This window comes from Erpetoichthys calabaricus, chromosome 15 (assembly GCF_900747795.2).
Source record: "Erpetoichthys calabaricus chromosome 15, fErpCal1.3, whole genome shotgun sequence".
NCBI classification, from domain to species: Eukaryota; Metazoa; Chordata; class Cladistia; order Polypteriformes; family Polypteridae; genus Erpetoichthys; species Erpetoichthys calabaricus.
The window spans coordinates 55,028,771-55,042,412 of record NC_041408.2 but is presented as its reverse complement, the minus strand read 5'-3'; the positions used below and the strand labels follow the sequence as shown (position 1 = coordinate 55,042,412).

The 13,642-nt window shown below is 37.1% G+C and overlaps 1 protein-coding gene across 5 annotated transcripts in view; it reads left to right on the top strand.

Annotated features, from left to right (window-relative positions):
• LOC114665731 (interferon-induced, double-stranded RNA-activated protein kinase-like) overlaps positions 1–13,642 on the top strand; it is a 120,444-nt gene that overhangs the window by 64,064 nt on the left and 42,738 nt on the right. For all 5 annotated transcript variants that reach the window (XM_051919651.1, XM_051919650.1, XM_051919653.1 and 2 more), the window contains exons 11-15: positions 1,156–1,202; positions 8,997–9,105; positions 10,676–10,713; positions 11,080–11,149; positions 11,396–11,451. In XM_051919651.1, the coding sequence (XP_051775611.1) occupies positions 1,156–1,202; positions 8,997–9,105; positions 10,676–10,713; positions 11,080–11,149; positions 11,396–11,451 (320 nt within the window). The remainder of the gene's footprint in view (positions 1–1,155; positions 1,203–8,996; positions 9,106–10,675; positions 10,714–11,079; positions 11,150–11,395; positions 11,452–13,642) is intronic.

Below are 13,642 nucleotides of genomic sequence, written 5' to 3'. Positions count from 1 at the left end.
AAGCTGAAGTTAAAAGTTGTGAACAACTTTGAGATAGGACTATGTCAGTCAGTCAGTCATTGTCCAACCCGCTATATTATAACACAGGGTCATGGGGGTCAGCTGGAGCCAATCCCAGCCAACACAGGGTGCAAGGCAGGAACAAATCCTGGGCAGAGTGGCAGCTCACCGCAGGGCACACACAATTTAGGATCGCCAATGCACCTAACCTGCATGTCTTTGGACTGTGGGAGGAAACCGGAGCACTTGGAGGAAACCCACACAGACACGGGGAGAACATGCAAACTCCACGCAGGGAGGACCCGGGAAGCGAACCCAGGTCTCCTTACTGCAAGGCAGCAGCACTACCACTGGACCACCATGCTGCCCGAAAGGACTATGTACCTTGAGAAAATATTATTGTTGAACAGTCACTCATAAAAGTACAAAATAAGGAACAAAATACAATATTTAAAAAAGTGTTTGTTTTTACTTTGCAAAAACTCTCCAATATGCATAAAAGTACAAAATAAGGAACAAAATACAATATTTAAAAAAGTGTTTGTTTTTACTTTGCAAAAACTCTCCAATATGCATGTTTTTTTTAATAATTCTCAGTACTACTCTGCTGTACTGATGATTCTATACAGATCATTGTAAAACAAATAACAAAGAATTGCATCAGGGTCATTGGATGCTTTAGTGGTGAGTGGAGTGAAGAAAAAAATATTAATGGTACAGTGGCTTTTGTGTCATTCCAACATTGTGTGGCTAGTGTAGCAAGTATTTTTTTGGCAAGTACTGGGACGTCATTAGGCATATAATTTAACATCAGAGGTGTGTTTTAATTGTGTAGCTTGCAATGGGCAATCATATTCAATTTCAATACACTGGCAAAAAAACAATAATCAAATAAGCAATTGTACTAGGGTCAGATGGTCAGTGGGGTGAAGAAAGCATATCAAAAGCAGAGTACTACACCAAGCTTTAAGATATTAGAACTTCTGTACTTGTTTTAGCCACCTGTTTTATGGTACAGACTTGAGTGTATATAGAACAACTTTTGTCTATTAACAGTTTACACAGCTGAACCCCAAGCATATTGAATGACTTTCTTTAATCATTTGATCTGTGGTTAGGGTCTTAATTTTAAAGAGTATTTTTTTTATTTTTCAGTCTTCTGAAACCCATAGCAGCAGTTTATCTTCTTCTACAGATTCATGGTAAGCAGAATTTTTTATTAAATTGCTAGGTGATTTAATTAAACATCACATTATTATTACAATCCGTTTTTCTCCAAGAAACAAAATAATATTTTCTATTGATTAAAAAAGTACCCCCTTTGCTCTTAATTATTTAGTAAGGACACTTCCTAAAGTTTGTGATGTCAACTTAAAATACAACAAAGAGCCACTACTGATGAAGAAAGTCATTTCCAGGTTTGGCTAGAAATGCCCCTAGGATAGGATTGAATAGCACCAGTAGAGGGGCAAGATTTACTGTGAGTCTGAAGAAAGGTTAGGGTCTTTGAAAAAAAATAAGACTACTTGTGTTTTTGTTATTATCCATATTACTAACCGAGAATGGTAAACCGGATGGACGCAGGGACATCCGGCCATGGGCCGTAGCCGCAAAAGACGTACTGCGCAAGTGCCTCCACAAAATCCCCCTTCGAAGCAACGGAAACCGGATGCAAAGCAATGTAAAATAAGAAATGAGGCGCCCATAGCACACAGAAAAAAGGAGTCAGACGCGAAACGAAACACACACAAAGAAGAGAATTGAGACCCACGACACACAAATGAGGCAACGCCCCCTAGCACAAAAAAAAAAAGAAGTCAGACGCGAGCGCCACACAAACCCATTGGACACAAAACGGGACAGACTACGGACATAGCACACGAAACATACACAAAAAGCAGGATTCGGACCCACGACCACATTAACATAAATAAGAAATGAGACACAAAGCACCATTACTAAACGAACCGTCCGTATTAAATATACGTCATCTGAACACATTCAAATTATGCAGCATAGGTCGATCTCATTACACTGATGCACTATTAACCGTTCAACCACAGAAAAGGCTCCATATTAACAGTGAGTGCGATCCTCCTTATTACTTATCCATATTTATAACGCTGAAGAACAAACAAGTCATGAATTCACGCTCACGGGTACAAAACGATACGGCTCGAGTGACGGGACCAAACACACGAACCCGCATGAAAAAAACAATACATGTCGGTCGACTAACCGACATACAAAAACGGGCAAGGCTCAATACAAACAATGACCGCCGTAAACTGCAACGGGCTTCTCACACAGCACAGGCAAATCGATTACGGCAAAAGAATAGCACGTCCCAATTCCTGCACATACAACGACGCGCCTCTCAAACGGCACAGACAAAACATTCACATCAAGGACATCAACGACAGACACCTGCTAAAGGATTGCGCCAGTTAGCTGACAACACATTCAATAATGAGTCCACTATTCATGAAAATTCATTGGGATTAATGAATGTCATTTGCAATCATTGTCATTCACTTAACTTCACTGAAGAAACAACTGGCAATACAAATAATGAATTTACACGTTATTGTCAAAAGGGTCAAATTTGACTGCCTCCTTTACATTCATATCCTACATATCTACAGAAACTTCTAACTGACGAGGTACCTGAAAGTAAAAACTTTATGAACTGCATTACATCCTACAATAGTTCATTTGCTTTTGCATCTAATGGCATCCATTCACTTACTCAACACCATTGATAAACTTCTATAAACGTTGATGATTAATAATATTCCCTTTGGAGGAAAGGTACTTTTATTAGGAGGAGATTTTACACACTGCTTAGCTATTGTTTCACATGTCATGTGCTCGGCTATTCTTCAGTCCACCTGAAAATACGCAGACAATTCACATTGCTTTCAAAAGAGTTACGGAGATATTTGGAACAACAATCTCATTACACCAAATACCCCTTTTAACACAACGAACTATATTCTGTCCAAAAAATATTAATGTTGATCACATTAATAACCAGGTCATTTCATTACTTCCTGGAGTGGCACAGCTCGGACCCACGACCACACTAACATAAATAAGAAATGAGACACAAAGCCCCATTACTGAACGAACCGTCCGTATTAAATATACGTCATCTGAACACATTCAAATTATGCAGCATAGGTCGATCTCATTACACTGATGCACTATTAACCGTTCAACCACAGAAAAGGCTCAATATTAACAGTGAGTACGATCCTCCTTATTACTTATCCATATTTCTAACGCTGAAGAACAAACAAGTCATGAATTCACGCTCACGGGTACAAAACGATACGGCTCGAGTGACGGGACCAAACACACAAACCCGCATGAAAAAAAACAATACATGTCGGTCAACTAACCGACATACAAAAACAGGCAAGGCTCAATACAAACAATGACCACCGTAAACTGCAACGGGCTTCTCACACAGCACAGGCAAATCGATTACGGCAAAAGAATAGCACGTCCCAATTCCTGCACATACAACGACGCGCCTCTCAAACGGCACAGACAAAACATTCACATCAAGGACATCAACGACAGACACCGGCTAAACGATTGCGCCAGTTTGCTGACAACGTGTTCAATAATGAGTCCACTATTCATGAAAATTCATTGGGATTAATGAATGTCATTTGCAATCATTGTCATTCACTTAACTTCCCTGAAGAAACAACTGGCAATACAAGTAATGAATTTACACGTTATTGTCAAAAGGGTCAAATTTGACCGCCTCCTTTACATTCAAATCCTACATATCTACAGAAGCTTCTAACTGACGAGGTACCTGAAAGTAAAAACTTTATGAACTGCATTTCATCCTACAATGGTTCATTTGCTTTTGCATCTAATGGCATCCACTCACTTACTCAACACCATTGATAAACTTCTACAAACGTTGATGATTAATAATATTCCCTTTGGAGGAAAGGTACTTTTATTAGGAGGAGATTTTACACACTGCTTAGCTATTGTTTCACATGTCATGCGCTCGGCTATTCTTCACTCCACCTTAAAATACGCAGACAATTCGCATTGCTTTCAAAAGAGTTACGGAGATATTTGGAACAACAATCTCATTACACCAAATACCCCTTTTAACACAACGAACTATATTCTGTCCAAAAAATATTAATGTTGATCACATTAATAACCAGGTCATTTCATTACTTCCTGGAGTGGCACAGCTCTTTCTAAGCTCTGACAAAGTTGACTCTGATGACGACAATGACCATCTTAATTTCCCCTTAGAATATTTGAACACTATTAACCCAGCCGGATTACCACAACACAATCTTAGCCTTAAAAATGGAACAATAATCATGCTATTAAGAAACCTTAACACTAAACAAGGTTTATGCAATGGTACACGTTTAGTCGTCAACACCATGCCACACAATGTTATTAAAGCAAAACTTCTTACAGAATCACATGCTAACAATACTGTTCTAATTCCTACAATTACCTTACAACTTCTGACCTGGAATTACCTTTTACACTTAAACGGCGACAGTTCCCCATTAGACCTGTCTTGACCATGACCATCAACAAATCACAAGGACAAACCATAGACAAAGTTAGCATCTACCTCTCTGAGCCCGTTTTTGGACATGGACAACTTTATTTGCTTCCTATATGCGTCATCTACACCTTCACACTATGCTATATCTCATTCATACATCACGCTCTTTGTAAATTCACAACACCAGGGGTTGGCGAGCGAAGCGAGCAGGGGGCAGAGCCCCCTAGTTCATTATATAGAGCAATGCCAGTAGGGCAATCACATATTATAACATGCAAGTTTTTATATCTTATTGAAAAAACAATGTACAGTGCATCCAGAAAGTATTCACAGCGCATCACTTTTTCCACATTTTGTTATGTTACAGCCTTATTCCAAAATGGATTAAATTCATTTTTTTCCTCAGAATTCTGCACACAACACCCCATAATGACAACGTGAAAAACGTTTACTTAAGGTTTTTGCAAATTTATTAAAAATGAAAAAACTGATAAAGCACATGTACATAAGTATTCACAGCCTTTGTAGTGAAGCTCAAAATTGAGCTCAGGTGCATCCTGTTTCCCCTGATCATCCTTGAGATGTTTCTGTAGCTTAATTGGTTCTGTCATTGGGTACCGCTGTTCTGACTTTGTGTTGAATGACACAATGAAGTCTTGAATGAAGGACATTACCTGCATTGTGAAAGAGCACCAGCATCAGAGCACTATAGCCATGTGGAGCAATTACTAGAGGGTGATCTGACTCGCAGGATCCTCAAACACCTAGCTGCGGCAGATTGACGGTCATTTCCAGAGGGTGGGACTGGAATGCGTGTCTGCCTTTGGGGGGTTACCAGCTGGGATCCCAAGCTGTTTCATGGTGTGGTGAGTGCCTGATCGCACTGTACTAGTGAATTCTCCCCAACCTGACCTGACCTGACCTGACTTAAAAGTCAAAAGTAATGTAATATAATACAATGTAATACACAATACAGTTTATTTTTGTATAGCCCAAAATCACACAAGAAGTGCCGCAGTGGGCTTTAACAGGCCCTGCCCCTTGACAGCCCCCCAGCCTTCTCTTTAAGAAGACAAGGAAAAATGGAAGAAACCTTGGGAAAGGCAGTTCAAAGAGAGACCCCTCTCCAGGTAGGTTGGGTGTGCTGTGGTTGTCAAAAAGACATAATACTGTACATTTAATTAACTCTAAATTGACAACTGCCCAACTTCCATTCCTAAGTATGAACACTTAAAATATGTGATTTTAAACATAAAAATGAAAGAACTAAGTCTATTACGTAATTACTCCACCACACTTTTAGTTCTCTAGTTCAAATGAGGAAATTAAAGGAAATAGTAACAAGCTTCTGTAACCCAATCAACAGTTCTTTCCTGGAAGACCACTTTTTTGTCTCATGCCCTGTTAATAAGTTCTTTCTATAACTCCAGATCAATTTGTTTATAAAAGAAGGACAACTTATGATGTGACTTCACACACTCTGGGGATTTCCGCTTTGGCTGTTGCAGAACTTTATAAGCACACTTACCTATCAGCATGTCAGTTTACACTTTGCTATAAGACCAGCTTAAAGTTTTTAATGCTTTGACTCTATAAGGTATGCTGCTGTGGGTTGACTACAGTTTGTTACGTAGTTGTTACAAACTAAAATAACCAGATGGGAGCCATCTGATCATGTGTTTTGTCCAGTTTAGGGGTAGGTAACATTGCTTGTTAATGGACACATAAAATGATAGCACATTAAAAACTGAGAGACTGGGATATTAAACAGGGTGACACAGCAAAGCAAAAACTGTCCCAACAGCAGACTTTTGATGAATTCAATTTATGTGTATATAGAAAATAAAAATTGAATACTATGAGTAAGCTGAGCAAGAGTTTTGTTCTGTTGCATCTTTGAGTGACATCTCTACACCTATCTCCAAATGATTACAGCATGATAATATTCCATGTCATGAGGTTAGGAAAGCACTGCAGTGAGCAACTTAATCTGGCAGTCAATTTGTCTTAACAAACTTTCAATCCAATTGAAAATCTTAGGGGAAAATGGGAGAAATTAATGCAGATTACACATTTCTCCACCAGTAAAATAGCATTATGTTTACATGTGCTGTCACTGATATAAAAGTCAAACTAAAGGAGACAAATTAATTCATTACACTCATTTTGTTAGCTAATAGATTATTCACCGTAATACCCCATATACTTTTAAAAAAATGGTCAAGATTTATGTTTAAATTAGTGGGCTTGGTGTTCTATTCTAGAACACTGCAACAATTCCTGTGAAAAACCATGCCCTGTTTTCCTTCCTGCATGCACTTTTCTTATTTCCTATGGCATTACTTAGTGCATGGGATTCACTACCTAATGGAAAGGCTTCAGTTTTTTGATCAAGGTATACTTAATACAGTTAGTTAGTTAGTCTGTTTTTCCCTTAAATAGGCTCCCAAGATCTCTAATAGTGGTGAAGTTACTGTGTGGTTATATAAAATTCATTAAGCTATGTCATTTGTGAAAAGAAGAGGGGGAGGAAAAATCAGTTTACAGATCCTGAAAGTAATAAACCTCTGAATACTCACAGCCCTTAGAAACAGGCAAGTAATATTCTGTGGTGGTGCTAGGTCATAAAAATATTTAACACCAAAATTTGCCTTACTACAAGTTCTGAATTCACAGACTGAGTGCAAAAACTGAAAAAGGGAATAGTAATTAAGTAGGGTAGGAAAACGTTAAAGTATTCCATTTTTGAATCTAAACAATATAATAAGAAATTGATGAGGCAAAGCACCCAAAAATGTTTGTGTTTTTGATAGAAATTGATCAGTTTTTTTATAAAGATACTATTAAATTGATTTAAAAATATGACTGGGATGCTGGCCTCAGAGGCAGAGTTTCAAAGAAAGGGCCAGATCTGAAACTGGCCAATGTAAGATTAAAGTATGGAATGAAGATGATTGGAAAAAGTGTATTATGGCCAGTATTCCAGAATCATCTGTTTCAGACAACACTGATATTTAAGGTTTATTTAAGGAAGAAGCCAACTGAGGACCTGTAAGTCGTATTAAACACGCTGAGCTCCTTATCCTCTTATGCAGTTATGTATCCAGGCCTTCCCTTTCTCTGTATTGGTAAATCCATTTTGCCCTCTTCTGTCAAGACAGTAATAGACACCTTTGTATGACATCTTTAGTTTCTTGCCATCTGTCGCATGGAATAACCATCATTGTGCAAAAACACAATAGTCTGACATGTTTCTTGGGAAAGCCGTTTCATTTTGGCCTTGGAACCCAAGCGAACCCTATAACAAGTTTCAGTAGTGCTAATGCAATTACAAATATTTCTCTAATAACCAAATAGCATTTATATATAATTAATTAAGGATCAGCAAAGAGAGTTTACTGTTAGGATACTGAAGGAATGGCTGCTGAAATTGAGGCTTTGCAGTCCCATGTGAATAATAAATTATAAATTGGTCATTTCAAGCAGTGATGACATTAGCAATGCTTGTGATGTCTTGGCTTTATTTTGAAATAAGTTTAATGGTATCTTGGTTAAAAATGGTATCTGTGTATATCAAAATCAAGAATATTTCTGGCTGGTAATGTACTTCCTTATGTGTATATTGTACAGTACAAAGGAAATAAATGTTACACTATTCACACTGGCTATATCCTTAGTGATCAGATAACTAATATAATTGGGAAAAGTGCTGCAAGATTTGAAATTCATGTAAGCAATCTTACTAGTAATATAGCTATATCTAACCTCTTAATAAAAAAAGAACGTTATACAATATACAGCTAAAACCCTACAACTGTTAAGATTAAAAATCCAAGGAACATAGGCAGTACTATTTAATGCAGTCAGCCACTGTGCCTCTCATCAAGATGAGATGAGACACATCAAAAAAAACTTGAAATTAATGTCAGCTTTTAATTATTCTGTGCAATTTTATTCTTTGGAATTGTATAAAAGAACTACTGTATGAGTATGTTTATCATAAATGGTAGGTTAAAAGGTTTCCATGTTTGAAAATATTACAGCAAAAATTGTGACAGTGCCCTAAATACTGAAAGTATTTTTTAAGCAGGTTTTCCATGTTAAGTTTATCTGCATTGCAATTTACATATTAATCTTTTATACATTCTAATATTTTATATCTAGAATTATTTAAATGCAAAATACATTTTATATAGCACCATTTCAAGGAGAAAACATCTGAAAATAATTTACATTGACAATATAACACAATCCTGAAAGAGAGTCATATTTACAATGAATGCTTTTGCAGATAAAACTATCCACTTAAACAAAAGTGTGATTCAAATTTTTAGATTTTGGGCTGTCACAAATAGAAATATGTGTGAGTATACAAGTAATCATTAATCTGTCATTTTTTAGATGTACTAATCATTTTTTTCTTTTTAAGCTCCAAACAAGAAACAGAGAGTTTTAAAACTGAGGACAATGATGACTTCATTGTGTTCAAGGACAGCAGTCCTAGCCCTAAAGCTTCTGTAGCCATTTCACCTTCACTGGTATGGAACTCAGTTCTTTAAGTGTCTTTTTGTTGTTTTATTGATGTATGCTAACACATAGAATATCTTCCTGAACTGTGAGCACATCCCTTTTTCACTTAAGAATGCAAATTAAGTTCTGTATTACTGAGGAACTGATGTTATTAGTCTTTATTTATAGAAATATTTACAATATGTACTACTATGAAAATCGTTTAACGTGGGAATAAATAACCCTTAAACAAGGTTGCACTACGTGTATGCATGTTTTAAATAGACATGCATCAGGTCTTCCAAGGTGAATATCTTCTAGAATGTTATAACAGGGGGTGGCACAGTGGGTAGTGCTGCTGCCTCGCAGTTGGGAGACCTGGGGACCTGGGTTCGCTTCCCGGGTCCTCCCTGCGTGGAGTTTGCATGTTCTCCCCGTGTCTGCGTGGGTTTCCTCCGGGCGCTCCGGTTTCCTCCCACAGTCCAAAGACATGCAGGTTAGGTGGATTGGCGATTCTAAATTGGCCCTAGTGTGTGCTTGGTGTGTGGGTGTGTTTGTGTGTGTGTCCTGCGGTGGGTTGGCACCCTGCCTGGGATTAGTTCCTGCCTTGTGCCCTGTGTTGGCTGGGATTGGCTCCGGCAGACCCCCGTTACCCTGTGTTTGGATTCAGCGGGTTGGAAAATGGATGGATGGATGGATGTTATAACAGTCTTGGTTTATAAATACAATAGGCTAGAAGAAATGCTGCGTCCCCCTTTGGAAGGAGAGACAAGGAAACTTGAACAAATCAGGATATCCTGTAAATCTTTCCTGTGTAATAGCAAAGTAAAGAGCATCTAATGTTAGTTAGAGCTGAACTTTATACTCCTTATTTTGTAGTTAGTTACTTTAAAAGCGGTATAGTGACTTATTGGGTAATACAGTACTCCTACCTTACACCTCCAGAGTTCTCCAATAGCAACTCTGAATCAGCTCTTTATAAAAAGAAAGTGGGTGTGAACAGAAAGTGTCGAGTGATGGAATTCCACCAAGGGCTATTGCCCGCTTAGCTACTAGGATAGGTTTCTAGTTCCCACAACCAAATGGTTAATTTAGATTAATGGTTGCATATCTAAGCTGCAACATAAAATATGTTCAGGAACTTGTAATTCTGCTTATATGTGCTTTTTTGACTGATGTGTCCCAGCCCCAGAATGTTAAAAAAATCACCAATGAGTATCTGTTGTTTTTCCAGAGGAAAGTTTAAAAGAGTGAAATACAAAAGTAATCAATAAAATATTACTCATTGTGTTATTGTACAAATGGAAGTATATTGCTTCTGTAATAAGTGTTATAAAATAAAATAGAGTTTGGGTTTTACAGTACCATTCTTTTGCTGTTTTCATTTTAAAGCAGAATCATTCTTCCTTTGGCAGTTATAGATAAATTAATTATTAAATTAATAATTTGTTATTAAAGCAAAAGTGGAAAGCAATGGATAGCAAAATATATGTGTTATACTAATAAGAAAATAAAAGTTTTTTTTAAGTTAATGTTTATGTTAGGCCTTCTGACATTTCTGTGCCACAAATACTAGAGTAAAGTTTTGTTTCTTTCCAGACACCTGTTCGGAGGAGTCCAGATGAATGTAAACAGAGGTAAAGTACACAAAACTCACAAATAATAAAGTGTGAAAATAAATCAACATGAAATTAATTGGTCCACTACCACTGTATTACTATAAATATACATTTTGTTTAAGAGAGTTGAGTGTGAGCAGAGCCTGTGTGTGTTTTTTTTTCATTATTGATGCATGCTTATATCATTAAATTATTAATATCCATGTTTTTGTATTTTACTTGTGTGCATTTTTCAGCATGCTTTGTAATTGTAGTACCCAATTATTGATACATAAAATATTTTAATTTTTCAAAATAAATGTCAGTTAAGACAAAAAGAATAAAAACACAATTTTGACAACTTTTAATGTAATGTGTGTGTTTTTTTTTTATATATAAATATAGAAGTAAAATAGTGTTGGCACCAACATTTGCCCATGGAAATGAAGCAATCCACCCAAAAACAAATTTACAGGTACAAAAAAATAACACAAAAGCTTAAAATATGTTTTGTTAAGATTATACTTTAAATTTCTAACTAACAAATCACCAAGAATATTATTGCCATTGTGATTTTAATATTACATTGGAATGAGATTCAATCTTCAAAACAGAGTTTTCAGTAGTATGTGAATAACTGATTTTTTTTTGCTGGGAGAGATGATTTATTTTCGTAGAGAGTTAGAATATGTAAGTCTAATTTTACATTTTCTATTTTAAGGAAAAAAACACCTTCAATGAAGGACCCAAGTCTTCCATTGTACCAGAGCTTTCAGGGTGAGTAATTACAAGCCTACTGATTTTTATTTTGCTTTCATGTTTTATATGTTATTCACAGAATGCTAACCGGTCCAGTATACATTTAGCTACACCTATAAACAGAATACTGTTAATTGTGGTGGTTTGGAGATAATGCTGTTTTTTCAATTTCCATTATTTGTTTAGCTAAGTCTGTGGTAGTACTTTGGTGTGTTTTAAATTACATGATGTGACACTAGAGGGCGCTTTCGCTCCTCAAACCCAGCAGACAAACTTCCAGGACACCAAGTAAAAGCACCAATAATCTTTTTAATTTCTTTTCGATATTGGGCCACAGTAGACACCACAATCACCCCAATAAACAATAAATCAATAATACAATACAATTAATCAATCCTCCTCTCCCAGCAGGTCCATCACTCTACCTCCCAACTCCGACTCAGTTTGCTGGGTCTCTCATAGTCCTTTATATAGTTCATGACCTGGACGTGCTCCAGTCCTTCTGTCCATGTGATTCAATAGCACTTCCGCGTCAGATGAAAACTTGTATTTTTTTCTTCAGCCCGGAAGTACTTTTTTTCTTCCATCCCTGTGACTTGGGAGTACTTCTGGGCTATAGGGAAAATAAAAATCCCTGTGTCTCCCTGCAGTGTCACACGGTGGGGCCCACGGTACCCAGCATGGTTGTAAATCCAAACTCCATCTCCCATGATACCCTGCGGGAATCCGGGGCACCTCTATGCTGCAGGGAAGACTCCATCTAGCGGCCTGGATGCGTCCGCCTGGATGAGCTGCCGAACGTCCATCACAATGTGTAATTGATTGTATGAAATTAATTATATATCCTTAATTCTCACTACAGACAATGTATTTACAAATTGCTCAAAGCTTGGAAAACAAGAAAAAAAAATACCAAGAGATGGAATTATCTTTGTTGTTGTTTTACTGATTATCATATATGAACACCACAATGTAAAATAAACAAAGGCATAAATCAAAAAAGGGGTGGTACAGAGGCACAATGCTTAGCATGACTTCCTAACAGCCCCAGGAGGTTGACTTTGAATTTTGCCGTGGTCACCATCCATGTGGAATTTGCATGTTTTACCCATATAGCAGTGTATTTTTTCTCATGTGCTCTTAATGCCACATGCCAAGAGATGCAAGATAGGTTGGAAAGTATTTCTGACAATAAGAGCCTCAAATGACAGGCCACATTTCCATGTATGAATTCTAGAACATCTATTGCATGAAATACAGCCATTTACAAATCCATGATGCACTTGTGCATATTACAGCTGCTCCGTAATCAATGAGCAATTTATTTACTGTTTACCATATGAACAGCGTAGTTCTTACTTTTGCTTTTCTTCACTTTAAGCAAACATCACTAAATGAAAAGATTATAAAGAAGCACTGTATAAAAATGTAATACAGGTGGAATCCTATTATAACGAAACTCGTGGGACCATAAAAATATTTTGTCCTAATGGAAGTTTTGTTATAATGAATATGGGGAAAATATGTATGCTATTGTGACTGGTGTTGCCATCTGTAACGGCAGTGGCGCAAGGATAGCACCATAGCTGCTCTGTTGCGTCTGGTAGATAGTAAACCAAGGGCAAAGTAATTGGTTGTCATCTGCAGGATCAGGTTTACTGCGTAACATACTTGTTGCGCAACTTTAGAACATTTAACATCAGGCTTTGAAATGCTCTTCCTCGCACTTTCCTCGTCTCTCTCTTCTCCAGACAATGTCTGCCACAGCGGTGATTCCAAGCCGCTGGTGTTTTTCTAATCTGAAGATGGGAGCTAAAGCAGGACAGTTGCCCGTGTCACTGCTCCAAACAGCTCCTATTTTGAACAAAGTCTTGAGACTGTACCTGCCTTCTCTATATAGTAATAAGTACCTGTATTTTCACTTGAAAACCTGGACTCGTCTTCTTGCCTCTCGTGTAACTCTGTGACCAAAGCTTGACCAATACCTGTGTAAAGAAAAACTCTCTCCTTAAAGTGCAAGAAAATATTTTATTAGAAAATGAGACGTTGGATGTAAATTCTTTTCAATAGAAATACAGTTATGAACACAGAATAAAATGAGACATTAGGTGTAACTTATTTTTAATAGAAATACAGGTATGAATACAGAATTAAAATGAAATGTTAGGTGTAACTTTATGTTAGATGTCTCTTTCTTTGAGACAGCATG